This window comes from Prunus persica, chromosome G7, assembly GCF_000346465.2.
Source record: "Prunus persica cultivar Lovell chromosome G7, Prunus_persica_NCBIv2, whole genome shotgun sequence".
Lineage (NCBI taxonomy): Eukaryota > Viridiplantae > Streptophyta > Magnoliopsida > Rosales > Rosaceae > Prunus > Prunus persica.
This window is the reverse complement of record NC_034015.1, coordinates 16675534-16702370: the sequence shown is the minus strand read 5'-3', so window position 1 is coordinate 16702370 and position 26837 is coordinate 16675534. Positions and strand designations below refer to the sequence as shown.

The 26837-nt window shown below is 35.7% G+C and overlaps 4 protein-coding genes across 7 annotated transcripts; 1 reads left to right on the top strand and 3 right to left on the bottom strand.

The window, feature by feature from the left end:
* LOC18769770 (periodic tryptophan protein 1 homolog) lies at nt 7686-12414 on the top strand. The gene is made up of 16 exons (XM_020569221.1): nt 7686-8035; nt 8383-8582; nt 8864-8946; nt 9052-9147; nt 9230-9353; nt 10055-10116; nt 10214-10282; nt 10376-10446; nt 10530-10626; nt 10802-10876; nt 11009-11107; nt 11303-11446; nt 11531-11560; nt 11647-11709; nt 11815-11892; nt 11997-12414. Exons 1-16 carry the CDS (start codon nt 7917-7919, stop codon nt 12078-12080), a joined length of 1494 nt encoding a protein of 497 aa, XP_020424810.1. The 5' UTR covers nt 7686-7916; the 3' UTR covers nt 12081-12414.
* LOC18769167 (bZIP transcription factor 44) lies at nt 13699-14969 on the bottom strand. The gene has a single exon (XM_007202670.2). It carries the CDS (start codon nt 14408-14410, stop codon nt 13940-13942), a length of 471 nt encoding a protein of 156 aa, XP_007202732.2. The 5' UTR covers nt 14411-14969; the 3' UTR covers nt 13699-13939.
* Nucleotides 17233-20233, bottom strand: LOC18770152 (mitogen-activated protein kinase 7). Its single transcript, XM_020568456.1, has 3 exons — nt 19707-20233; nt 18550-18982; nt 17233-18221 (listed from the first exon to the last, which is right to left on the bottom strand). Exons 2-3 carry the CDS (start codon nt 18970-18972, stop codon nt 17538-17540), a joined length of 1107 nt encoding a protein of 368 aa, XP_020424045.1. The 5' UTR covers nt 18973-18982; nt 19707-20233; the 3' UTR covers nt 17233-17537.
* Nucleotides 21278-26164, bottom strand: LOC18770346 (phosphatidylinositol/phosphatidylcholine transfer protein SFH12). 4 transcript variants are annotated; one of them, XM_020567701.1, is made up of 15 exons: nt 26110-26164; nt 25119-25287; nt 24609-24861; nt 24416-24515; nt 23950-24216; nt 23639-23716; nt 23426-23527; nt 23294-23343; nt 23023-23122; nt 22860-22907; nt 22660-22761; nt 22406-22547; nt 21944-22329; nt 21697-21789; nt 21278-21576 (listed from the first exon to the last, which is right to left on the bottom strand). In XM_020567701.1, the coding sequence occupies exons 2-15, from the start codon at nt 25144-25146 to the stop codon at nt 21565-21567; spliced, it is 1761 nt and encodes a 586-aa protein (XP_020423290.1). In that variant the 5' UTR covers nt 25147-25287; nt 26110-26164; the 3' UTR covers nt 21278-21564. The 4 variants fall into 4 exon arrangements, with proteins under 4 accessions (XP_020423290.1, XP_020423291.1, XP_020423293.1 ...); XM_020567702.1 differs by having other exon boundaries at nt 25119-25185; nt 26110-26120; XM_020567704.1 differs by lacking the exon at nt 26110-26164 and having other exon boundaries at nt 24609-24834; nt 25119-25938.

Here is a 26837-nt window from a genome sequence, read left to right as displayed (position 1 = left end):
CACAGCCTAATTAAAAAAAATAGGGGAAAATAAGTATCGCCGTGCGGCTATACTATTTCTAGAAGAAAATTCAAAAAAGAATCCGGTATAGCGGGGCGGCTATACTCTTTTTACACCGCCCAAGGACTATGTGACACGTGGCAAATTGAATTTTATTTTGTAAAAGTACAGCCGAACGGCTGTACTATTTATATATTAAAAAAAGGGATGCCCCAGCGCATAGGTGCCGCGTGTCACAGCCTACTTAAAAAAAATTTGGGGAAAATACGTATAGCCGCGCGGCTATACTATTTCTAGAACAAAATTCAAAAAGAATCCAGTGTAGCCGGTCGGCTATACTCTTTTTACACCGGCCAAGGCCTATGCGCCACGTGGCAAACGGTTACAGCACGGCGGCTGTACTATTTTTAATTAAAATTTTTGAAAAAGAGTATAGCCGCTCGGCTATACTATTTTTAATAAACAATTATGGAAAAACTGAGATTTTTTTTACATATATATTATTTTTATTCAATAATATGTTAGAATTATGTGTATAATACGTGAATTTTGCGTATTACTGAAATTTTTGTTAAAATTAAGTGCACTAAACATGAGAAATACGTGTATAAAACATTATTAAACGTGAAAGTGCAAAAATATTTATGCGGGTAATAGCTTTGGAAAAGAAAAAAAATCAAAAAGGGACACTAGATACCCGAGCAATCGCCTAATAATAAGAGATAGGGCTCTTGGGCTATGGAGAAATTTAATTAAGACACCCAAACGAGTTTTCAAAAGACTTAATAAATATAAATGAATTATTTTGGGGACTTTTACTTGAAATTGTTATATATATATATATATTAAAATACAAGTAGTGATTAAAGTAATTCAAAAAAGCAAAGATATTGCTCAATTACATATATTAAATAAAAGAAGTAGGTCAAAAAAGAAAAGTAAAGAAACTAAATTTTTTGTAAATGGGATTAAATTTTCTTTTTTAAAAGTACAGCCGCGCGGCTATACTATTTATGTATTAAAAAAAAGGATGCCCCAGCGCATAGGTGCCGCGTGTCACAGCCTAATTAAAAAAAACAGGGGAAAATAAGTATAGCCGTGCGGCTATACTATTTCTAGAAGAAAATTCAAAAAAGAATCCGGTATAGCCGGGCGGCTATACTCTTTTTACACCGGCCAAGGACTATGTGCCACGTGGCAAATTGAATTTTATTTTGTAAAAGTACAGCCGCACGGCTGTACTATTTATATATTAAAAAAAGGGATGCCCCAGCGCATAGGTGCCGCGTGTCACAACCTACTTAAAAAAAATTTGGGGAAAATAAGTATAGCCGTGCGGCTATACTATTTCTAGAACAAAATTCAAAAAGAATCCAGTGTAGCCGGGCGGCTATACTCTTTTTACACCGGCCAAGGCCTATGCGCCACGTGGCAAACGGTTACAGCAGGGCGGCTGTACTATTTTTAATTAAAATTTTTGAAAAAGAGTATAGCCGCGCGGCTATACTATTTTTAATAAACAATTATGGAAAAACTGAGATTTTTTTTACATATATATTATTTTTATTCAATAATATGTTAGAATTATGTGTATAATACGTGAATTTTGCGTATTACTGAAATTTTTGTTAAAATTAAGTGCACTAAACATGAGAAATACGTGTATGAAACATTATTAAACGTGAAAGTGCAAAAATATTTATGCGGGTAATAGCTTTGGAAAAGAAAAAAAATCAAAAAGGGACACTAGATACCCGAGGAATGGCCTAATAATAAGAGATAGGGCTCTTGGGCTACGGAGAAATTTAATTAAGACACCCAAACGAGTTCTCAAAAGACTTAATAAATATAAATGAATTATTTTGGGGACTTTTACTTGAAATTGTTATATATATATATATATATATATATATTAAAATACAAGTAGTGATTAAAGTAATTCAAAAAAGCTAAGATATTGCTCAATTACATATATTAAATAAAAGAAGTAGGTCAAAAAAGAAAAGTAAAGAAACTAAATTTTTTGTAAATGGGATTAAATTTTCTTTTTTAAAAGTACAGCCGCGCGGCTATACTATTTATGTATTAAAAAAAAGGATTCCCCAGCGCATAGGTGCCGCGTTTCACAGCCTAATTAAAAACAACAGGGGAAAATAAGTATAGCCGGGCGGCTATACTATTTCTAGAAGAAAATTCAAAAAAGAATCCGGTATAGCCGGGCGGCTATACTCTTTTTACACCGGCCAAGGACTATGTGCCACGTGGCAAATTGAATTTTATTTTGTAACAGTACAGCCGAACGGCTGTACTATTTATATATTAAAAAAAGGGATGCCCCAGCGCATAGGTGCCGCGTGTCACAGCCTACTTAAAAAAAATTTGGGGAATATAAGTATAGCCGTTCGGCTATACTATTTCTAGAACAAAATTCAAAAAAGAATCCAGTGTAGCCGGTCGGCTATACTCTTTTTACACCGGCCAAGGCCTATGCGCCACGTGGCAAACGGTTACAGCACGGCGGCTGTACTATTTTTAATTAAAATTTTTGAAAAAGAGTCTAGCCGCGCGGCTATACTATTTTTAATAAACAATTATGGAAAAACTGAGATTTTTTTTACATATATATTATTTTTATTCAATAATATGTTAGAATTATGTGTATAATACGTGAATTTTGCGTATTACTGAAATTTTTGTTAAAATTAAGTGCACTAAACATGAGAAATACGTGTATGAAACATTATTAAACGTGAAAGTGCAAAAATATTTATGCGGGTAATAGCTTTGGAAAAGAAAAAAAATAAAAAAGGGACACTAGATACCCGAGCAATGGCCTAATAATAAGAGATAGGGCTCTTGGGCTACGGAGAAATTTAATTAAGACACCCAAACGAGTTCTCAAAAGACTTAATAAATATAAATGAATTATTTTGGGGACTTTTACTTGAAATTGTTATATATATATATATATATTAAAATACAAGTAGTGATTAAAGTAATTCGAAAAAGCTAAGATATTGCTCAATTACATATATTAAATAAAAGAAGTAGGTCAAAAAAGAAAAGTAAAGAAACTAAATTTTTTGTAAATGGGATTAAATTTTCTTTTTTAACAGTACAGCCGCGCGGCTATACTATTTATGTATTAAAAAAAAGGATGCCCCAGCGCATAGGTGCCGCGTGTCACAGCCTAATTAAAAAAACAGGGGAAAATAAGTATAGCCGGGCGGCTATACTATTTCTAGAAGAAAATTCAAAAAAGAATCCGGTATAGCCGGGCGGCTATACTCTTTTTACACCGGCCAAGGACTATTTGCCACGTGGCAAATTGAATTTTATTTTGTAAAGGTACAGCCGAACGGCTGTACTATTTATATATTAAAAAAAGGGATGCCCCAGCGCATAGGTGCAGCGTGTCACAGCCTACTTAAAAAAAATTTGGGGAAAATAAGTATAGCCGTGCGGCTATACTATTTCTAGAACAAAATTCAAAAAGAATCCAGTGTAGCCGGTCGGCTATACTCTTTTTACACCGGCCAAGGCCTATGCGCCACGTGGCAAACGGTTACAGCAGGGCGGCTGTACTATTTTTAATTAAAATTTTTGAAAAAGGGTATAGCCGCGCGGCTATACTATTTTTAATAAACAATTATGGAAAAACTGAGATTTTTTTTTACATATATATTATTTTTATTCAATAATATGTTAGAATTATGTGTATAATACGTGAATTTTGCGTATTACTGAAATTTTTGTTAAAATTAAGTGCACTAAACATGAGAAATACGTGTATAAAACATTATTAAACGTGAAAGTGCAAAAATATTTATGCGGGTAATAGCTTTGGAAAAGAAAAAAAATCAAAAAGGGACACTAGATACCCGAGCAATGGCCTAATAATAAGAGATAGGGCTCTTGGGCTATGGAGAAATTTAATTAAGACACCCAAACGAGTTTTCAAAAGACTTAATAAATATAAATGAATTATTTTGGGGACTTTTACTTGAATTTGTTATATATATATATATATATATTAAAATACAAGTAGTGATTAAAGTAATTCAAAAAAGCTAAGATATTGCTCTATTACATATATTAAATAAAAGAAGTAGGTCAAAAAAGAAAAGTAAAGAAACTAAATTTTTTGTAAATGGGATTAAATTTTCTTTTTTAAAAGTACAGCCGCGCGGCTATACTATTTATGTATTAAAAAAAAGGATGCCCCAGCGCATAGGTGCCGCGTGTCACAGCCTAATTAAAAAAAACAGGGGAAAATAAGTATAGCCGTGCGGCTATACTATTTCTAGAAGAAAATTCAAAAAAGAATCCGGTATAGCCGGGCGGCTATACTCTTTTTACACCGGCCAAGGACTATGTGCCACGTGGCAAATTGAATTTTATTTTGTAAAAGTACAGCCGAACGGCTGTACTATTTATATATTAAAAAAAGGGATGCCCCAGCGCATAGGTGCCGCGTGTCACAGCCTACTTAAAAAAAATTTGGGGAAAATAAGTTTCTAGAACAAAATTCAAAAAGAATCCAGTGTAGCCGGGCGGCTATACTCTTTTTACACCGGCCAAGGCCTATGCGCCACGTGGCAAACGGTTACAGCAGGGCGGCTGTACTATTTTTAATTAAAATTTTTGAAAAAGAGTATAGCCGCTCGGCTATACTATTTTTAATAAACAATTATGGAAAAACTGAGATTTTTTTTACATATATATTATTTTTATTCAATAATATGTTAGAATTATGTGTATAATACGTGAATTTTGCGTATTACTGAAATTTTTGTTAAAATTAAGTGCACTAAACATGAGAAATACGTGTATAAAACATTATTAAACGTGAAAGTGCAAAAATATTTATGCGGGTAATAGCTTTGGAAAAGAAAAAAAATCAAAAAGGGACACTAGATACCCGAGCAATGGCCTAATAATAAGAGATAGGGCTCTTGGGCTACGGAGAAATTTAATTAAGACACCCAAACGAGTTCTCAAAAGACTTAATAAATATAAATGAATTATTTTGGGGACTTTTACTTGAAATTGTTATATATATATATATATTAAAATACAAGTAGTGATTAAAGTAATTCGAAAAAGCTAAGATATTGCTCAATTACATATATTAAATAAAAGAAGTAGGTCAAAAAAGAAAAGTAAAGAAACTAAATTTTTTGTAAATGGGATTAAATTTTCTTTTTTAACAGTACAGCCGCGCGGCTATACTATTTATGTATTAAAAAAAAGGATGCCCCAGCGCATAGGTGCCGCGTGTCACAGCCTAATTAAAAAAACAGGGGAAAATAAGTATAGCCGGGCGGCTATACTATTTCTAGAAGAAAATTCAAAAAAGAATCCGGTATAGCCGGGCGGCTATACTCTTTTTACACCGGCCAAGGACTATTTGCCACGTGGCAAATTGAATTTTATTTTGTAAAGGTACAGCCGAACGGCTGTACTATTTATATATTAAAAAAAGGGATGCCCCAGCGCATAGGTGCAGCGTGTCACAGCCTACTTAAAAAAAATTTGGGGAAAATAAGTATAGCCGTGCGGCTATACTATTTCTAGAACAAAATTCAAAAAGAATCCAGTGTAGCCGGTCGGCTATACTCTTTTTACACCGGCCAAGGCCTATGCGCCACGTGGCAAACGGTTACAGCAGGGCGGCTGTACTATTTTTAATTAAAATTTTTGAAAAAGGGTATAGCCGCGCGGCTATACTATTTTTAATAAACAATTATGGAAAAACTGAGATTTTTTTTTACATATATATTATTTTTATTCAATAATATGTTAGAATTATGTGTATAATACGTGAATTTTGCGTATTACTGAAATTTTTGTTAAAATTAAGTGCACTAAACATGAGAAATACGTGTATAAAACATTATTAAACGTGAAAGTGCAAAAATATTTATGCGGGTAATAGCTTTGGAAAAGAAAAAAAATCAAAAAGGGACACTAGATACCCGAGCAATGGCCTAATAATAAGAGATAGGGCTCTTGGGCTACGGAGAAATTTAATCAAGACACCCAAACGAGTTCTCGAAAGACTTAATAAATATAAATGAATTATTTTGGGGACTTTTACTTGAAATTGTTATATATATATATATTAAAATACAAGTAGTGATTAAAGTAATTCAAAAAAGCTAAGATATTGCTCAATTACATATATTAAATAAAAGAAGTAGGTCAAAAAAGAAAAGTAAAGAAACTAAATTTTTTGTAAATGGGATTAAATTTTCTTTTTTAAAAGTACAGCCGCGCGGCTATACTATTTATGTATTAAAAAAAAGGGTGCCCCAGCGCATAGGTGCCGCGTGTCACAGCCTAATTAAAAAAAATAGGGGAAAATAAGTATAGCCGTGCGGCTATACCATTTCTAGAAGAAAATTCAAAAAAGAATCCGGTATAGCCGGGCGGCTATACTCTTTTTACACCGGCCAAGGACTATGCGCCACGTGGCAAATTGAATTTTATTTTGTAAAAGTACAGCCGAACGGCTGTACTATTTATATATTAAAAAAAGAGATGCCCCAGCGCATAGGTGCCGCGTGTCACAGCCTACTTAAAAAAAATTTGGGGAAAATAAGTATAGCCGTGCGGCGATACTATTTCTAGAACAAAATTCAAAAAGAATCCAGTGTAGCCGGGCGGCTATACTCTTTTTACACCGGCCAAGGCCTATGCGCCACGTGGCAAACGGTTACAGCAGGGCGGCTGTACTATTTTTAATTAAAATTTTTGAAAAAGAGTATAGCCGCGCGGCTATACTATTTTTAATAAACAATTATGAAAAACTGAGATTTTTTTTACATATATATTATTTTTATTCAATAATATGTTAGAATTTTGTATATAATACGTGAATTTTGCGTCTTACTGAAATTTTTGTTAAAATTAAGTGCACTAAACATGAGAAATACGTATATAAAACATTATTAAACGTATGATACAAATAATTCTCTCATATTATTGAATAAGAATAACATATGTGTGCAAAATTATATTAAAATATCATATAGTGGAAGATTAATATCTACTTTGGATATGTTGAACCTAGCAAATTAATATTTATATGGTACAAACTAAAGCAACTAGGAGGGTCCTATTTTATTTTTCATATTTTTATTAAATAGTGTAGCTGTGCTGCCATAATTTTTAAATACAATGTATTTAAATAGTATAGCCGGGCGGCTATACTACGATTTTTCATATAAAAAATAGTATAGCGGCTATACTATTTTTCGACACGTGGCGGTAAACGATAAAGGGTCGACTTTATGAATAAATAAAAAAAGGAAAAATAGTACAGCCGCACGGCTATACTCCGTGTTTTTTTATTTTTTTTAAAAATGGATTTTTTTGACACGTGGCTTCTTGGGTGCTCCTTTTTTATATTAAAAAAAGTATAGCCGCACGGCTATACTCAGGTTTTTGAATTCATTTGTAAAAAAGTACAGCCGCACGGCTATACAATTTTACACGTGGATGCCTGGGCTCTGCGCAGCAGTTCCCTTTTTTTAGTGTGTGTGAATAGTATAGCCGCGCGGCTATACTCGACTTTTTAAAATTTGTTTTCCATGTGTAAACTTTGGCAAAGAAAAAATAAAGAAGTTAAAAGAAGTAGTTGAAAAACAAAACAAAAACCAAACTATAAAAAAAAAAAAAAAAACAAATGAAGAAAACGTTAGCAAAACTCTAATCTGATTGGGTTTAGGAATATCCCTATAACCAAACGGGTCCGAAATTGTATTAAAACCCTATTTTTCACCATCGAGGAGCGGCAACAGATATACAGTCCTCGTTGCTCCACCGCCAAATTTCATAGCTCCTGAAACCTCCACCTTCGTCAAACACAGCAATTTAAGCTCAACCAAGTTTTAAAAAACGAAGAAGAGGAAATGATATCAGCAATTTCTTGGGTGCCCAGAGGAGTTTCAAAGCCAGTTCCCTCAGTCGCCGACCCGCCCACCAAAGAGGAAATCGATGAGTTAATCAAAACCGGTGCTTTGGAGAGAAGGTGAAGTTCTTCAGCTCTTTTTTTATTTGTCTAATTTTTGTGATCGTTGAGTGCTTTATTGATGCTGAATGACCATTGTCTGTTCTGATAGCTGTTATTGTTCTGAGGCTAAGCTCTGAACTCATTGATTTTTTTTTGTTAAAGACGATCACTTCTTTTGCAACAAATTGTTGGTCTTGTTCTTTATGGGGTTGGTAGTTTCTTTCTGGAAGCAAAAGGAAAAGATTGAATTTTTCATGGAGTATATTTGTCACGTGTTTGCTCTTTGGCAAAGAGGGTCTATGCATTTTGGTGTTGATTTTCGACTTGCTGACTTGTATGGTTGTGGTGGGTGTTGTTTTGTGCAGTGGAGATGGTGAAAGTGAGGACGGTGATGGAGAAATGGATGTTGAAACCCCCAAGAAGGATGATCAAATCTCCCAAGCATTAGAGGTAGCAAAAGCACTCGGCAAAGCTTCTAAAGTTACAGAGTCAGGGACCAAATTTGATGATATAACCGATGGATTGAGGGAACTTGACATGGAACATTATGATGATGAGGAGGATGGTATTTCTATTTTATCTTATTTTCTTGAATTCATTTTTGGAGTATAAGGGGGATTATTCACAATGTTGCTTAAGCTGGAGGTGTTGAACTTGAAGCATTGTTGACATGACCAAAGTTTAAGCTATTAGACAAGGTTGAACTTGAAGCATTGTTGAAGTTACAGAGTAGTAATTTGCTTAAGTTTTAAATGGCGTTATTAGTACTATAGTTTATATGTTTCCTCTCATGAGTGTCAATTAAGATATATAGCTAACAGTGCTTCTTCTTATGTCTAACCCTAGGCATTGACCCGTTTAGTAGTGGGCTTGGAGACCTTTACTACCCTAGTAATGATATGGATCCATATCTCAAGGATAAGGATGATGTAAGTTTTACAACTTAATTATGCCACTGTTTTTGTTGTTCTTTTGTTTTGTGAGGCTAGAAGAGGGATTCAGTTTTTCATATTCAATTTTTTATTTTATCAAAGGACGAGGAGTCGGAAGACAGTGATGACATGACCATTAACCCGACTGATTCAGTCATAGTCTGCGCCCGCAATGAGGATGATGTCAGCCAGCTTGAGGCATGTAATAGTTAGCTGAAACTATTGTTTCATTTCTCTTTGTCGGTTTGTCACTGATACTAATTAAATTATGTATGAGCAGATTTGGCTGTATGTCGAATCAGAAGATGGTGAATCAAATGTTTATGTGCACCATGACGTCATCATTTCATCGTTCCCCCTTTGCACAGCATGGCTTGATTGTCCTCTCAAAGGTGGAGACAAAGGTGCGAATCATGTGATGTTATGCATTTTGGTTGAAGTTGCTTGAGTTTACTCATATATGTGAATTATATTTTTTAATTGTAATTTATTCTTCTCTTAAGAAAAATGTAATATTTTCTTTTTCTTCTTTCAAATTTCTGTTAATCATTAGCCTCTATTTGGTGAATCTGATTATTGTTCATCTTCATTGGTTGTTTTCCTAGATATTAATTACAATTTTGTTAAAATTTAGATTCTTCAACTCGAAATTTCTGTTACCCATTAGCTCTCTTTTTGGCGAATTTAAATGATGATTATCTTATGCATTGTAATTTCTCACTAGAAATCATAGTAATTTGAGATTCAAAGTAATTTTTCATGTGTTTAAACTTGAATCATATGCATTCTCTAGACTTCATAAATTTAAGTAACCAATTTGTTTTATGAACCTTGTATGGTTTATTGGATCAGTTCTGATTTTTATTGATATTTGAGGTCTACTCCATTTTCATTTACATATTGCTTGCTCAAATACATGTATATATGGGATATTCCTCTTTTTAGATACCATGTGCTTAGATTTAGGCAATCTTTCAATTAAAGATGCCAACCACAGCTGGTTCTTTTACAAGTTTATTAAAACGTGGATAAGTTTTCAGTTTCTGCATTGCTTTACCTTTGTATTTAATTGATGGTTAAATATTATTTTTTTTTATGCTGGCAGGGAATTTCATAGCTGTTGGTTTAATGGATGAACCTTCCATTGAGATTTGGGATCTTGACATTGTATGTAGTTTATGCGTTCTACTCTCATTAGGTAGGTTTAAGTAGGAAATTGATGGAGATATTATTGCTTTTTCTAAACATTTTTTCTGTTTTTCAGATTGATGAAGTACAACCATGTGTGGTATTGGGCGGTATTGCTGAGATGAAGAAAAAGAAAGGAAAGAAGGTTTGATGCTCAATTCCTTCAATGCCTGGGTTTGATAATCATGCAATTCTTTGTCACTTCCTTTTACCAATTCTGCAACTTGCTTTGTGTTAGGCATCAATCAAATACAAAGAAGGCAGTCACAGAGATTCAGTTCTTGGCCTTGCTTGGAATAAGTTCTACAGGTTTGTTAACTCTTTTATAGTTTTGTACTACTTGTTGCTTCAGTGGAAGGTTTATATTCGATGTTGTCTTTTCCCATAAACAGAAATGTACTTGCTAGTGCAAGTGCTGACAAACAAGTTAAGATTTGGGATGTGGCTACCGGAAAATGTACCATTACCATGGAGCATCATACAGACAAGGCAAGAATTTAGAAAGAATTGCATTTATATCTTTTATCCCAAAATCATATTTTGGATGGTGTGCTATAGAACAAATGCAATCTTGAGCTCTCTATTTTAAGGATTTCAGCTGACTTTTCCTTGCAATTTTAGCAATTTAACCTCAATTTTAACTTCTTCATTCTAATTTTTACAGGTTCAGGCAGTTGCATGGAATCATTTTGCCCATCAAGTTCTTCTTAGTGGATCTTTTGATCATTCAGTAGTCTTGGTATATTATTTTTACTTGAGTGTTACATTCTTTTCATATATTTGTTTTCCGACAAACTTTAGACATTGTCAAGGAACTTTCTTATTTGAAAATTTCATTGACTGGTGAATTTATAATTGTTATGCATTCCAGAAAGATGGGAGGGCGTCATCACATTCTGGCTATAAATGGACAGTCACAGCTGATGTAGAAAGCTTAGCATGGGATCCACACACTGAGCATTCATTTGTGGTGTGTGCTTTGGTTCTTAAGACAGTCATTTTTCATACTCAATTACGAAGTTCTTTGCGTTTTTTTTGGTTGATTCCTTGTATCAACACCTGTGTGTGTGTGTATTATATGTACTTTTAATGTGGATACAGTTACTCTCTGGCTAGATAAGAATTATCATTTATTGATCATCATTCATTTTGTAAATCCATCCAGGTGAGCCTTGAAGACGGCACAGTCAAAGGTTTTGATATTCGGGCTGCCACATCTTCTTCTACTTCTGAGTCTAAACCTAGTTTTACTCTTCATGCACACGACAAAGCTGTTTGCGCAATCTCCTATAACCCCTCAGCACCTAATGTATAGTCCTCTTTCTCTTCATTTTTGGGTACTTTTTATGTTGTTGATTTATGTGTAATCTCACCTTTGTTCTTTTCTTTTCAGCTTCTTGCAACTGGATCCACGGACAAAATGGTATTATGTTCTTCCCATTACCTGCTGAGTCTGTATACCAACCAGATTTGGATATCCTAATATTGTTCCACTACTATTTGTTGCAGGTAAAGCTTTGGGATGTGTCAAACAACCAACCCTCATGCATTTCATCCAGGAATCCTAAAGCTGTAAGTGACATGATTTATATGCTAATGTAATGAGTTATTCTTCTTTTTCTTATTTGTTTATTTTCAATGAGATTGATTGTCGGACTCTCTTCTGAATGTTGTCAGGGAGCTGTGTTTTCTGTTTCGTTCTCGGAAGATAACCCGTTTTTGCTTGCCATAGGAGGCTCAAAAGGGACTCTGGAAGTGAGCCATCTTTCTGTATCTTGTTTATGGGTGGATTTTTGGATATTTGAAAGGCTTTTCTATGGTGGATGATGATTGCTAATTCAATGTGGTTGAATTTTCAGGTATGGGATACGTCATACGATGCTGCAGTTGCCCAAAGATTTGGGAGTTACATCAAGAAGAGCAGAACCACACCTGGGTCTTGACCTGGTTAAATTAGAAGATGATTGAGGAATTGTTTTTTCGTTTATTGTTTCTTTTTGCTCTTTAAACCTTAGAGCTTTTCCATTTTCTAGGGAACAAACAAGTGCCCACCTGTAGAGGTCTTGCAGTTTTGAAATCTTTATGACTTGGATACCCTTCACAGCCTTGGAAGTATACTCCTGTGTAAGCAGAGGTAGTTTTATTTCCTGTATTAAATTTAATGTTGTGTTAAGGGATGTGATATGCTTGATGACTGAGTGGAAAAGAACAGTTATTCTCTTGTTCAACATGAAAGTCATAATCTTAAGCTCTCGTCCGGCAAACATTTCGATACCGTAAATGCTCAAATTATTCAATCCAAACTAGTTCAATCTTCCCACTAGTGTTGTAGTAGGAATTACAATGTAATTAGAGATGCCCTTGAAGCATTTTACAAAATGAAATGGCTAAGTTTCTAAGGTTGTATTAAAAAGAAGAAAGACAGAAAAAACAAGGCATGTCAAGCCAATAATTGCAATTCCTTTTCCAAGGAAAGATGGCTTTTTATTTCTATGATCAAGCCTACCTTTTTTATTTTCTAACAATAAAAGAAAAAACATGCACAGAGCTTTCACAAATTATAGTTAAATTTCTTGTCCATGTGAGCAAGTCTGTCATAATTGGTTGGCCACATGCTTTCATCACCTTCCATGGACATTGAAACTTATCATATGTTTAATTAGCCTTTCTTTTTCAATTGAATTAGTGGGTGAGCAAGTGCCATGCCCAACAACACATACGTAATAGCATGGTTTAACACTTAATTAATCACCTCTATTAGGTCTAGGCCTTACCTATATATTTTTAATCTTTTGCATTAAAATCATTTTCCCCATTAAGAACTAGATTTTTTAAAAAAAACGTGCATTTTTGTTATACAGGTATTGTAGTCTATGTTCATAGTATACTAGTAAGTGGGGCTCAAAGCCTTAATTTATATTCTTCATTGCTTTGAAAAATTTGTTGATCAATGTGATCTTATCACTCAGTGGCACAATGGGCACTCTGCTGGCTTGCCAACAGAACTAAATGAGCACCTCTTTTCTGACTTCAATTCCTTAGCCTCTTTTTCTTCTTCTCTTTTCCTGATAAAACAAAAAATAAAATAAAATTGAAAGGACATAATATTCCTTCTTGATAAACTCCAAAACGTCACAGGATTTGTCTTTAAACAACATTAGTTTTGCTAATCGGGTCTAGCCTAGTGGAAAAGTGCATTGATTTGCAAATTAGTGATTAAGTTTGAACTCCATGACACTTTGGTATTGTGTGTGAAAGAAAAATCATAATGCGTGGGACAATTGATGAGTTATTAATATTTTGTCGTGCATATAAAAATGAGAAGAGGTTTTATATTAATAATGGTCTGATGACTATGATCTTATAATTAAGTAATGTTCATTATGCTTCCCAACATTGCTTAGAAGAAAGCATCATCCCACCAGCAAAGCACCCAAGCAAAGTTTAAATAAAAATATCAACCTTTCAGAGTCCACTAAATTTGTCTAACCATATGATCCAATCCAACCATGAAATACAAACAAAACAAAAGAAACAAACAATAGGCCAGCAGAGCACCCATTAAACTGGAAATGAACATAATACAACTGGATTTTATTAAATCAAGTAATTGGCTACCAGAAAGATTGATTGCTTACACAATGCCCACATGTTGAACAGTTGAAACCCATGACTCATCCATCATTATAATAACAAATTTACACATGACATGGGCTTCTAACTCACATCTTAAACTCACTAATTTCTGAAAAACACCACCAGAAAAACTCACTTAACCCATGATTTGAATAAATTAAGATTATTAACACATAAACATGTCAGCAGAAGCCATAATTGGTTGGTTCAAACAGAGAGTGCTCCATGGATTAAGAAATCCATCACCACCAATAATCTGAGTGTCTTCTTCTTCAGCCTCAAAAAGCCATTTGCTTGAGTTAATGCAGTCTATGATATCATTGAGAGACTGCAGTCTGTTGCTGAGCTCATCCATCTGAGCTCTGAGGACAGAGTTCTCTGCCTCAAGGTTCATGTAGAGTTGGTTGGTCACATTCATGCTTGTGAGGATTTGGTGGTTCTCCTTCTTCAGAAGACCAATTTGAGCCGTCAGATCGGTCAGATGCTCCTGTTTGCGCATCCTAGATCTACGTGCCGATTCCCGATTGGATAGCATTCTTTTGCGCTTTCTTTGGTCCATGACCTGATGAAGATCTTCATCAGAGCCTGAGTTCTGAAGCATGCTTGACCCTGAAGAAACCCCACTAGAAGAACCCATGTGGAAAATATGCTTAACAAAATCAAAAACCAATCTTTTCTTTTACCCAATAAAACTAGAATGATTATTTAAACAACCCGGATGCTAATTTTGAAAACAAAATGAAAAAACCTCAAATAAGCAATATAATTACTTATAAGTTGTGATGCAGAGCTATTTTATGAAGAGATGGTGTTCATGAAAACACATAGAACCAGTAGAGGAAGCAGACAGAGAAGGATTGAACTAGGTGGGTTCTACGCCTGAGAGTGGAATTTACCATAAACCCAGAGAGCAGGATTTCACTAAGTACAGGAGACATCAATCTAGCTCAAACATCTACAACTGTATCTATATCTATGCATGTTAAGCATTAAAGGAGAAAAAGAAGTGCCCAAAGTTATGAACTTTAAAGCAGACACAGGTTTTCAGAACCAGGGAGATAGCTATGAGAGGAAAACAGAGATAGCTATGAGAGGAAAACAGAGAGAAGCAGAGGGACAGAGATAGAGATTAGACCAATTTTTAGAGTAGGAAGAAAAGATAAGGAAGAGGAGGTTTTGAAGAGTGGTGGAGGGTTGAATATATAGACCAGAAACGCCCACCATATAGACATAAACTATTAAGAATATTTAAGAACATGTCTCATTGTCTCAATATAAAATTATAAGGAAAAGGTAATGAGAAACACTTGTGTTGTGTGTAACGGGATAACACTGTTTTGTTATGTCTGACTAATCACGTTATGGCACGGTTGATAATTTATCCACTTGATATAACCTGATTGGCAGAGAATAGCAAGACTTTGTATTTTTTGACCCCAAGTTGCAGCCTGACTGATACGGTATGTATACTTCAAAATCAATGTGTCAGTCTTTCCTCTGATTTTGTGAGGTAAACTGAGCATGAAAAATAATGGAGATGTACTTTTTGAGGTAAATTTGTAAGTGAAACTGCTCAAAAGGAGCACTATTTCATCTCATCTTGAGAAACTATTGTTGTGACAGTAAAAGTTTTATTATGTGGCATTTTCTTTTAAAGGGTAAAAAAAAGATCCCAGAAGCATAAACACTGCTGCAGTAAAGGGCACATGTATGTGGTCAGAATTCTGAAAGCTGGTCCCTAAACATTGATCAATAATGAAGGGTTACAGCTTAAAGGACAGGGCCGCCCTATAGTCTTCCAGAAAAATTTATATGAAATGGGGATATCACTATTTGCTACTTTCGACCAATCACGTTATGTCAAATAAAAAAATTGTCACGCGTGATGTAGCGTAATTGGTTGGATATAGCAAAACAATGTTATCCCTATTACACAATTGTTTCTCCTAGTCTACACCAGTGCCCATTGGCAAGCATTGCAGCTATGTGTTTTAAAAAGACACAAGCAGAAAAAAGCAAATTGAACCTTTGTTGCTTTGAGATTCAAAATAATTTCTCCTGTGTTTCTGCTTAAATGTTTTTTTTGGTTACAAGGAGGCCGAAGCCAAGACGAAATAAGAAGAAAAAAACTAACAGATCACTGCCCTTTCAAGGGCCCTTCCTAACACGTTGTACAACAAAATGATCAAAATGGAATCCAAAGCTGACTCAAAATTATGAAGCCAAGGTAATTCATACCCCAAATTAGCAAGGTGTTCAGCAGCTCTGTTTTGCTCCCTGTAAACATGAGAAATCTTGCAACTCCAATCACAATTTAGCAACAACTTGCAATTTTCAATTAGACAAAAAAAGGGAGTGGGATTGGTCAAAAACGTTGGTTTGAATTGTATGCATTTTCTAGACTTCATATAAATTTAAGCAACCAATTTGTTTTATGAATTGATTTATTGGATTATTATTTTTTTGTGCATTTTTGCTCACCACTTTAACTCAAAGTGTATCATCATCATTATTCTCAACACTTGACACGTGTTCATGAACATAATCATAGTTCTATAAATACAAAACAAAGAGTTAACTATGATTATATCAATAGACACGTGTCAAGTGATGAGAAAGATGATGAAAATACCCCTTGAGTTAAAGTGGTGAGTAAAAATATTTCCCATTTTATATCCCATGTGCTTAGATTTAGGCAATCTTTCATTTAAAAATGCCAGCCACAGCTGGTTCTCTTTCAAGCATACTTTTCATATTGAACAGTGAACACAAGAAGATATATGAAAACCAATGAAATCTGAAGCAACTTTTTTATGTGCCTTAAAAAAGCACATGGTCTTGCAAGTTGCCTTGGAGGCTTGGACCCAGTTATTTGAAAAGAAGGGAGGGAAGGCAAAAGGAAACCGGGCAAGAGCAGTGGGCAGTGGTGGGCTGTTAGTGCGTTTTGGGGGTTAAGAAAAGTTGGGCGCATATCGGGTCTTGGGTCCCAAATTGTGTGCTCTGTTTTCTTTATAATACTTTTGGAAGTGACATGCTTTTTAGAGTAGGATATAGGGTGGGTACTTTCCTAAAAAGCAGCATTCCATGTAGCAGCTTTGATAATAATTTCTTTTTCTGTTGAATGATCATTAGATTAAATTAATTAATTTAATTTAACGATTAAGAGATAGAATCTTATTTAAGGACCATATATAAGACCCTCACCTCACCGTAGAATGACTCTTGAACCATTTGGGCTGGCCGTAGGATAGGCCTTCTTACTTCTGATGGGCATTGAACTATTAAGCATATCGCCCAAATCATAAAGTGAAAGTACTTGGAAAGATTTGTATAACTTCCTTTCAGGTAAACCAGATCAGCAAACGTTTCAACATATACAATATGCTTGAGTAAGTGACCCATGCATCCACCTATTAAGATTGAGTAGAGAAAATCAAGAAAAGAAAAAAAAGAAGAAACTAACAATAATAAAAATAGACGCATCTTTATTCAATTCCCTTGGTATTTCTTAGGAAATGTCTTACGTGCATTATCAATAATACAGAACTATAGTCGTACATTTCAAATAACAAAGCACAATTATATACAGAGTTACCAGACAGTATGTCCCATTCAGAGACCTCAAGCTACCAAACAAGATAATACAAAATCTTGTTAAGATCATTATTACTAACAACACATTTCTCTATTGCATGGTTTTCTATTATAAACCAATTGCACGAAGAAGCATTGTTGAGGAAACTGGAAAGCCTTTTGAAAATTACCTAGGCATTCACAAAAGCAGCTTCTGGATGGTAGTGAAGCATCTCATGCCACATCATCTCCCTAATCATTGGTTCCGCTAAATTCTCATCTATGTCGAGGTTGATTGGAACCTGGGCAGGAGGATTGCATCTTGGATCATATAACCCTGACATGTAAGGGTGTTGGAGTGCTTCGGTGACAGAGATTCTCTTAGTTGGATCAAACACAAGCATCCTTTGCAACAAGTCTATAGCTAACGGATCAGCTTGGGGGTATAGACGGGAAAAATGTGTTCCCCTAGAATAGGGCAGTGATTTGATGTACTTCCTGGCTTTCGGATTGTCAATGAATGCAAGATCAGGTTCATGCTGGCTACCAAGAACATTGATAATTAGTTTTAGTTGGTTGAGGCATTCAGTTCCAGGGAAGATTGGTTTCCGACCAAGAATCTCAGCAAAGATGCATCCTACGGACCAGACGTCAATGGATGTTCCATAATTGTCACAGCACAATAGCAGCTCTGGTGCACGATACCAGCGAGTGACAACATACTCTGTCATGAATTGGCCAGTACCTCCACTGGTTCGGGCCAACCCAAAATCACATATTTTTAAGTCACAGTTAGCATTGATGAGCAGGTTTCCAGGCTTCAAGTCCCGGTGAAGGATGTTTGCTGAGTGAAGATACTTGAGACCTCGAAGCAACTACAATGCAAAGTCAAAATTAGTCACAAGCAGAACAACTCCTAGAAGAAATAGATCTAAACAATTAACTGGAGCTTGGTCTCTAATCACATTTTTTCAAGCTTTGAAATGCACAGAACCCCAAGAGGTTAATTTCTAAATAAGAAAATGCAAGAAGCTGCAATGTCTCATTGGTAACATGCGTTCTATTCATTAAGTTCCCACTCCTATTCCCAAAATCATTCGTGTGCATGAATTAAGTTGGCACAAAATTAGCATCAACCAATTATAATGCCTACTTGAAAGAATTAATGAGGTAAAATAACACTAGTTGAGAGGAAGCTAATACCTGAAATAGAAAGTATTTGCAATGGTCACTGGTAAGTGGTTGAGAGGACTTTATAATTTGATGAAGATCTGTATCCATGAGCTCATAAACAAAATACACATCCTTGAAACTTGTCCTGTGGATAGGCATCATAACATCCTTCAAAGCAATCACATTCTCGTGCCGGATATGCCTAAGAAGCTTCAACTCCCTCAGAGTCCTCAATGCATCGATTCGGTTCTCAAACACATTATTGATCTTCTTGATTGCAACTTTCTCATTTGTTACCCTATTGATGGACGAGCACACTATGCCATATGCTCCTCGCCCTATGGGTTTGATCGGAACGTACTTGGTGTCAACTTCAAATAATGTTTGCCACATTGAGTAATAATGCTTCCCCCGTTGCCTAATTCCATCTGGGGGCTCAACTAAAGTTGCCATATTTTTTTTTTCTGCAAATCACCATAAAATGGTCTAAATGAATCAATACCCAGTATAACTTAAAACCACAAATGCTTCCAAGTAACTTCAGGCAATGAAATATAATAAGAACATGAATTACCACATTAACTTACTGGTGAAGCTGGTTGGAACAACAATTTAGACAAGGAACATAAACAAGTGACAAAAGTTGAAGTGCATGACATGCACTGGATGAAAATAACACAAAACTAGAAGACAATATGTCTTGGTGTATTTGCGTGTGTGAAGAAGAGGGAGGCTTTAGAATGGAATCAATCCTTACTTGCCCTTACCACTTCTGGGCTTGGATCTTTTCCGGTCACCCTCTTCCCTGTTTGAGTTATTCTTGTTGCCTTTTTCCTACTTTTTTATATTTATAAAAAAATTTCACTTCCCCTTTAGGCTTTTCTCTTTTTCTTCTTAAAACCCCACTCTGTCCACTCCTAAACCTTACTTTTGTTCTTTTCCTCGTCGACCCAGCAATTCTCAAATCCCATTCACACCAAAAACTCTCTACCTTTTACACTCTATCTGTTTCATGCCTTCAAACTCAAAATTGAACAAAGCTAAGCTAAGAAAGCAAGGTTTTTCCCAACAAGAAGCTCCCAAATTCACTTCCTAATACCCAATTCATGAATTCGCAGCTCAATTCTACGACTTTACACAAAATTTAAGAAGAAGAACAAAAAACCAAAAGAGAGAAAAGGCCTAACCTCAATAATTGGCGAGCAACATTAATCAGAGAGAGATTCTCAGGTCGTGGAGACAAGTAAGTGGCATGTAGTTATGCAGATCCCTCCTTTATCTATAAATATAAATAGATATAAATGGCTCAAAAGCTCGTAGTGATCAGATCATCACGAGTTATGATTCGTTATCTCGTCGTGATCAGTGAGAGATCTTAGCGACATGCCCCATGGCACGCAAATACTAGAGAGAGAGAGAGAGAGAGAGGCTTATGGGTTATATTATATAGAGAAGAAACGAAAGGTTGGTTTTGGGTTTTGGGTTTGGGGGAATGGGGCAGAGAAATGAGAATGAGCCAAACCCATGACACGACGGCAAATTTCGGTACAAAGACTGCTCAGAAGCGACAGCTCTTCTTAACATCCATCTCTCTTTCGGTCTTCGTTTTCTTGCTTCTTTCATGTGCAATCAACACAACCAAATCATGGAAATTAAAGAAACAAACACGCTCACGCTCACGCTCAGCGCCAACGCCGCCTACCGACGGCGGCTCCTTGTCAGCTCGGCTTGGTTTGGTTGGCTGACTATTTATCAGTCAATCACTTATCACAAGGAACAGGGAAAGTCTCTCTCACTCATGTATATACCTTTTTTCAACACTTACTTATTTGGAAATTTATGCCGTCAACGGCACAATAATTTTCTAATATTAAAGTATTATCACCAAAATTTAATATGGTAATTATAGTTAAGAGATCTAAAATATTTAATTTTGGAAATATTAATAGTAATTATAGCTTAAATTTTATGAATTATACATTAATAATATATTGGGATTTCGAACTTAAAGATAAGAGAAATACCATTAGTACGGGCATAATTAGAGCCAAGTGCAAGGTGGCCTTGGCTCCCACCTCTTTTACAGCCCTTTTAACACTTAGAAAAAAAAATTTCATAAAGTCATTTGCTATTAAGTTTTAAATTTTGTCTCCCAATCTAAAGATCTTTAGATTAACCATTAGGTTAACTAGATGGCTCACACTCCTTTTGTTATTTTATGTGTAACAAAAAAAGAATGATTTAGTGATTTTATAATGCTGATGTATATTACTATGTGTAAAGTTTATGGTGGGTGGGAGCTCTAAGTTAGCCAGCTGGGAATGTAAAGCCTAAAAAACCTAGGGGTGGCAGTCCAACTTGAAGATATGGCAAGGTTGAGAGTTTTCCTTTGCTTTCCTTACAATTCATTCACTCACTCTCTCTCTCTCTCTCTCTCTCTCTCTCTCTCTCTCTCTCTCGTGTGAATCTTTTAAAGAAACTTTTCCATTATATGTTCACTTCTCCTCCCTCAAGCAAGCGGCGCACCACGTGTAAAGTGGCAGCCGCCCGAGGCCGGTTGCCTTTGCTAACTTAAGCTTGCTTGGTGGGTGGGGGGTCCCACTCGAGCTTCATCAAACTCTATTATCCAGATTCTAAATAATCTAAGTAGCTCAACTTCACACTTGCTTTCCTGCTAGCAAACACAAGAAAGTCTTTGGGTACAACTAAAACATGATGAGAAGAGATCATGCAAACACCCCAAATCCAATTGGGTATCTACCAAACACTAAATACTTTACTAATTATTAGACTTTAGAAATTTAATTTGAAAAATATATCTGCATAATCATTGACCCAAAATAAAGGAAAGAAATAATCTGCAAAATGGTGATAGTCTGGCAAACTCTGTATCTGGCCAAAACTTCTGTTCATTCACATTGTGGTAAACGTTTATGGAACAATAAGTAGAGTAGGAGTGCATTTGGGTGGCTTTGGAGAGCCAACAATATTCAAAGTATTCAACCAAGCATATGCATCTTTCTTCTGTGTTTGACATTTCACCTTTCACCAGATGAACTGCATTGCAAGCCAAAAGCATATTAGAAGTGTCACAAACTCCACCTAAAATCTAAGGCTGAATTATTATTAGGAACTAAATAGGTGATGTTGTGATCTTAGTCTCAGTCAGTGGCATACCATTTTCTTATTGATCTTATTCTTCTTCTTCTTCTTTTTTTTGTCAAGACTTCCCAAGAGCTCGTCTTGCCGGGTAAGCGACTCCTCCAGAGCCTAAACAAAGAAACCATTTGAATGAGATATCATACTCATCTCTATTGAACATTTATTATTGGATGCAGCAGCAGCATTTGTGCAGCTAGGCTTAACAGCTCTGTTCAAAAAAGTTCATAAAGGAACTTAAAGAAAGAAACCCAAGATAAGATACCTGCTTTGTTGCCATGAGCTCTTGCTCCAAGGCATCAACCCGGCCTAAAGCAGTTTTCAGCATTCTGTCCTTCTCAGCCGGCACGGTAGCTGGTTTCACACTCAGCATGCTCATTCTCTCTTCCAGTTCAGCCATGCGCTTCATGACAGACATGAGATCTGTACCAGAGATGGCAGCGTATGAAGGCCCCTGGGGTTTGATCATTGTGTCACCATCACAAACAGTGCTGGAGTAGAAGGTGGAATCAGTGAGCTTCTTTGGCATGTTACGCGTCAGTCTGACCATGGTGACTATTCCCATAACAAACGCCATAACAGCAGCCAAAATCTGAGAGCCGAACCCATCAGGAACTTTGCAAGCATCATCCCTGGAAAAACAATCTCCTGCTGCAAGTTAAAGGAAACCCAGAGCCTAGTTATTGCAGAACACATAAAAAGAAAGAAAATACAGATATAAGGTCACCTATGTTGTTAGATGATGAACCCTTTGATAGGGCAAAGTTGCTGCTCCCTGCCATTTGCCAACTTGAATCCACAGTTTTACCGACCATTGAGACATGGTCCTTGCATTTGTAAGACTCTTGGATATTTTTCGCTATGGATGCCTGTAAAGATTGTTTATCTTAAAAGACCTTGTTGCAAACTAAAAAAGTAAAGTATCCCACTTCAAATGCTGAATGTTTTGAATTGTATTTGACCAACAATTCCTATACTTACTTCTTCCTGAAAGCGAGAAAGTCCTGGATACTCAATATGCTCCATTGTAAATCTAGGAGAGAAAGGTCGCTTATCAGCTAGAGTTGGAGCTGTGTCACGTTCCTGGGAAGATTATACAAATAAGCTTGAGCTTTTTTTACGACAATAAGCACCAAATGAGATGTATCTTACAAAACCAGTTAAAATCAAGTAAGACCTACTTGAATTCCAGATTTTGTTGAACATTTATGATCACCATTTTGGACCATCTGCATGTGCACAAGTCAAATATATAATAATTTTAATTCAAAAGCAAACTAAAGAAAGTATACGGAGTTGCAATGATATATAGAAAAGAAAACAGAAACAGAATGGTTTGTCCACCTGCATTATCTCTGGCTTTTTCCAGGGGCCCTTATCAGAACGCATACAACCTCCTTGATCAGCACAAGTACATGTACCACCTAAGAACTCAGGCAGCTCACTGGAGCAAAGCCAAACCAGAAAGGGAATATCAAAATAAACAAACTGAAGCAGCACCGTGGTGTGTTTAAACAGACGACGCCATTTGGGAACACTTGATAACAATACAGGTTATAAATCCTGGGTTACCAAAATTAAGAGTGCAAGATAGATTGCACAATTAGAGACTTACCTAGCATCAATTATTTCAAGTAGCTTGCTCTGATACTTATTGCCAAGGACCTGGATGATAATAACTTTCCTTTATTAATAATATGGCCCTGACAAGAACTAGCATTTGTAGCATCAAAAGCTATGGACTCACATTTATCTTTGCTGTTGTCTTGGGATCAATGAAGGACTTCACGGTGTTCCACAGCATTCTAAAACCAGGACCAGCATTGATGATAAACATGCGATTCAAGGTCTGCATTGTTCACAACATTTTTTCATGGCATCACAATTCTGCCATTGACGATAAAAGTTCTAAAAATCCAGAAATTTATAGACCAAAATATGTCAACTTTTAAGACAGTACCTCAGGGTAATTGTCACCGTCAATCTTCTGAAGGCGAGCAATAAGATCCCTGGCAGCTTTATTGAAATTTTTAAGTCCCTAAGGCATAAAATTTGTTAAAATAGTTCATTCCATGCAATGAAATGGTGAAAAAAAAAAAGACACGACTTCAAAGACAGAAGAACTTGTGAGACTGCTATGTAAAATATGCACACTGCTTAAACTGTGTATGCCTCTTAAGATCAATTGCAGTCATTATCCGTAATGGTTCACATTTAAACAACATAACAGCTTCTCTCTAATTTTCCATAGTGATTGTAGTTGTCACATACCACTCCTTGCACATCGAGGATTGTTGTGCTTTGGTCAATGTGCTTCTTTGCTGCGATTGAGCAAGCTGGGAACTTAACAGCAAATGTCCTTTCAAACTCCCGGACATGGTATTTCACATAGCGGTCCATGGTTGTGGCTTGCATCAGCTTGGTCACATCTACTTGCCCTATTCTCTCAATATACACAGGTTGTCCATCCTTGTCTACTCCATGATGTCCTTGGGGATAGTGTTGCAAGACTTCACTGTGTTCCTTGAATTCAAAATCCTAGACAAAAAGATGAATAAATGAGTAACTAAATTGATGAATAAATATAAGCAAATGAGAATCTGCTGGAGAGTCTATTACTGGGGAAAATGAAAATATGATCTACACTAAAAGAAGACAAATTTTAAAAATGAAGAGATGTAAAATAAAACAATCAGCAAAATTCAAAAGCCTTACCAACTATTTCTACAGTGATTACCTCCATAATTGTGTCAGCACCGAATTCCTTCCTCCACTCGAGCATGTCAGACCACATTTGCTTGGTTTTCTCGATATCAAATTTTCTGGCCTTCAAGAATCTGTCGTACAATGATTTAAGTTTAGATGAAAAAAACCAAAAATTCAGAAAAAGTATCCACAAAACTGCAAGTGGAACAACAAGAGGAAGAAACCTGAGCATCATATGATAATCATCGTGCTTGGAAGGAAGAAGCTCCTCCAATATAAGTGCCTGGCGCAATGAGTCCACAGCTTGTAACTCCACAGAGTCGTGCACATCCTCAATTTCGACAGACAAGACTTTACTGCTTCTTCTACCCCTTTTGGACAAAGATTTTCTGAACCTAGCAGAGGCATTCATTGCTTTCTTCCTCAACGACGCAACTCTAGTCTTTCCCTCTTCCTCAGAGATTTCAACATCAGATACTGAAATTATACAAAAGAAGATTGTCTATGCACAGATCATAAATTTATGCGTCTACCTATATCAATGCATCCAAGGTTTTGTTATTTCAACATCCTAAGGTCCTTTTAAGTGTCAATGCACATTATTTATTTAAGAGAAATCCTCACATTTGAAGCATAGAGTTATATATACATAATATAAACGAGTCTTGTGAATATACATTGATTCTCAATGATTATTGATGAACAATATGAGACAGAAATGGTAGTTTTATTACCTGGTCTTGGAGAGAGAGATACAGACATGGTTTCACAAGTGAGAAAACGGTTTCCTTCTCTGAAAATCTATGCAAAAGTAGCCAAAGGGCAGAAGAATCAAGCACTCATATCACAGATACAGACCTGGAACCAAAGCCCTGCCCAAATGCCCGCATTTACATTCCCACTCTGGAAACCACGATCACAAAACAGACCAAATTATGCTAATTATGCTAATTTCCAACCAAATGCAGCTCAAATTTATAAATACACAAATTTAAAATAAAAAAACACCAAAACCAAACTGATGAAAGCAAATCAATTCAAAAAAAAAAAAAAAAAGAGCAGAATTTAGAGGACCAAATTGAACAAAACGACAGTGGGATAGAGGGTTTAGAAGATTATTACCTCTGGTGATAAACACAGTGGGTGGTCAATCCAAAAAAAAAAAAAAAAAAAAAAAATCAAGGGGGGTTTGGAGCAGATAGACAACAATGGGTATAAATATCCTGAAACATAGTTGGGATTTGACCATGCTTAGAAAATGACGGAGAGACAGTGAGGTAGACACGTCGAAGAGAGACAGAAATTAGTAAGTTGTTTTCTTTTTTAAGGTTTCGATTCAGAGCTTGGTGTTGACGAGGTCTCAAAAACGCCAGGTCATTTTGCTAGTCTTGTGTTATTCTTAACCAACAACAGAGAAAGAGACAGAGAAAAATAGAAGTTGGCGAAATGCAAGGCAACTCCACTCAAATCCTAGATAACTGAGCTGACTAACTTCGACCACTAACGTCTGTTTCGCTTGTTTCCCGGGAAAATTATTCTCACTACTTTCAGACATAGTTTATGTGAACACTAACTTGTTTAGATTCTTTGTTAGATCAAACAAACAATTACAAAGAGTATTATGTTATGATTGAAGCTCAACAGAAAATCTAACTAAAACGAAATCGAAAAAAAACAACCTAGAACAAACAAGAACAAGTATAACTCAAATAAAGAAAGACATACACTGTGTTCTCTTCGTCTGTTTTCTTCACCAAGTGACTTTCTTTTTGGCTAGAAACAAACATCCTTTGTTATATAGTTTTCATTTGGAGATAGTGATTTCAAATCTATAGATTTGAATTTGATTGGTTTGGATTGTATTGTATTTCCTATATAAAAATTCTTTGATTTTACTACAAGTTGTAATAGAAGAAAATCTGAAATATATGTATTCGAAATTCTTCATTGGATCTAGCCATTTTAATTACAAAATGTGACACAATATCTTCGGCTCATGCACTTGCGAGAGATTTCTATGCCGGTTAAGAAATTCACCCATTTACTTTTTGTGTTTTTATAGTCATTTTTTCATTAAATTTTCTAACTTTATTGCTAATATTCAAACTCTTTCTTTTAAATTCGATTAATCCAAATGTACATTGTTATTATTTGTGATTATTCAGCATTTTAAAAATAAATAAAAAACAGATATTTTTCTTAATTCCCCTGAATTCCACACCATGGATTCAAAATTGCAATATTTTCTGGTTGCTTACCAAGCTTCTTGATTTGTTGTCATTTCTCTTTCCAAACTTATCAACCTCCAAGGATTTTGCTTGATTGTTTCCTTATTGGCTGAAATTGCATGTTGGTTGGACGTGAAAAGATTTAGCTCAAACAAGGTGAGCTTGAGTTGACTCACAGCCACGCACTTTTACAGTAAAACTGGGAGTTCAAATTCCTTCAGCCTT

What these genes read in the sequence shown, in the direction of transcription:
- LOC18769770 (XM_020569221.1), top strand. Translation starts at nt 7,917, where the DNA reads ATGATATCAGCAATTTCTTGGGTGCCCAGAGGAGTTTCAAAGCCAGTT. An exon ending in TTGATCATTCAGTAGTCTTG is followed by an intron (nt 10,877 to 11,008) that starts GTATATTATTTT and finishes TATGCATTCCAG; the next exon opens with AAAGATGGGAGGGCGTCATC. An exon ending in CATCCAGGAATCCTAAAGCT is followed by an intron (nt 11,710 to 11,814) that starts GTAAGTGACATG and finishes GAATGTTGTCAG; the next exon opens with GGAGCTGTGTTTTCTGTTTC.
- LOC18769167 (XM_007202670.2), bottom strand. Translation starts at nt 14,410, where the DNA reads ATGGGTTCTTCTAGTGGGGTTTCTTCAGGGTCAAGCATGCTTCAGAAC.
- LOC18770152 (XM_020568456.1), bottom strand. Translation starts at nt 18,972, where the DNA reads ATGGCAACTTTAGTTGAGCCCCCAGATGGAATTAGGCAACGGGGGAAG. An exon ending in GCAAATACTTTCTATTTCAG is followed by an intron (nt 18,222 to 18,549) that starts GTATTAGCTTCC and finishes TTTGCATTGTAG; the next exon opens with TTGCTTCGAGGTCTCAAGTA.
- LOC18770346 (XM_020567701.1), bottom strand. Translation starts at nt 25,146, where the DNA reads ATGTCTGTATCTCTCTCTCCAAGACCAG. An exon ending in TCCTCGATGTGCAAGGAGTG is followed by an intron (nt 23,717 to 23,949) that starts GTATGTGACAAC and finishes TTTATGCCTTAG; the next exon opens with GGACTTAAAAATTTCAATAA. An exon ending in CTTGAAATAATTGATGCTAG is followed by an intron (nt 23,123 to 23,293) that starts GTAAGTCTCTAA and finishes GCTTTGCTCCAG; the next exon opens with TGAGCTGCCTGAGTTCTTAG.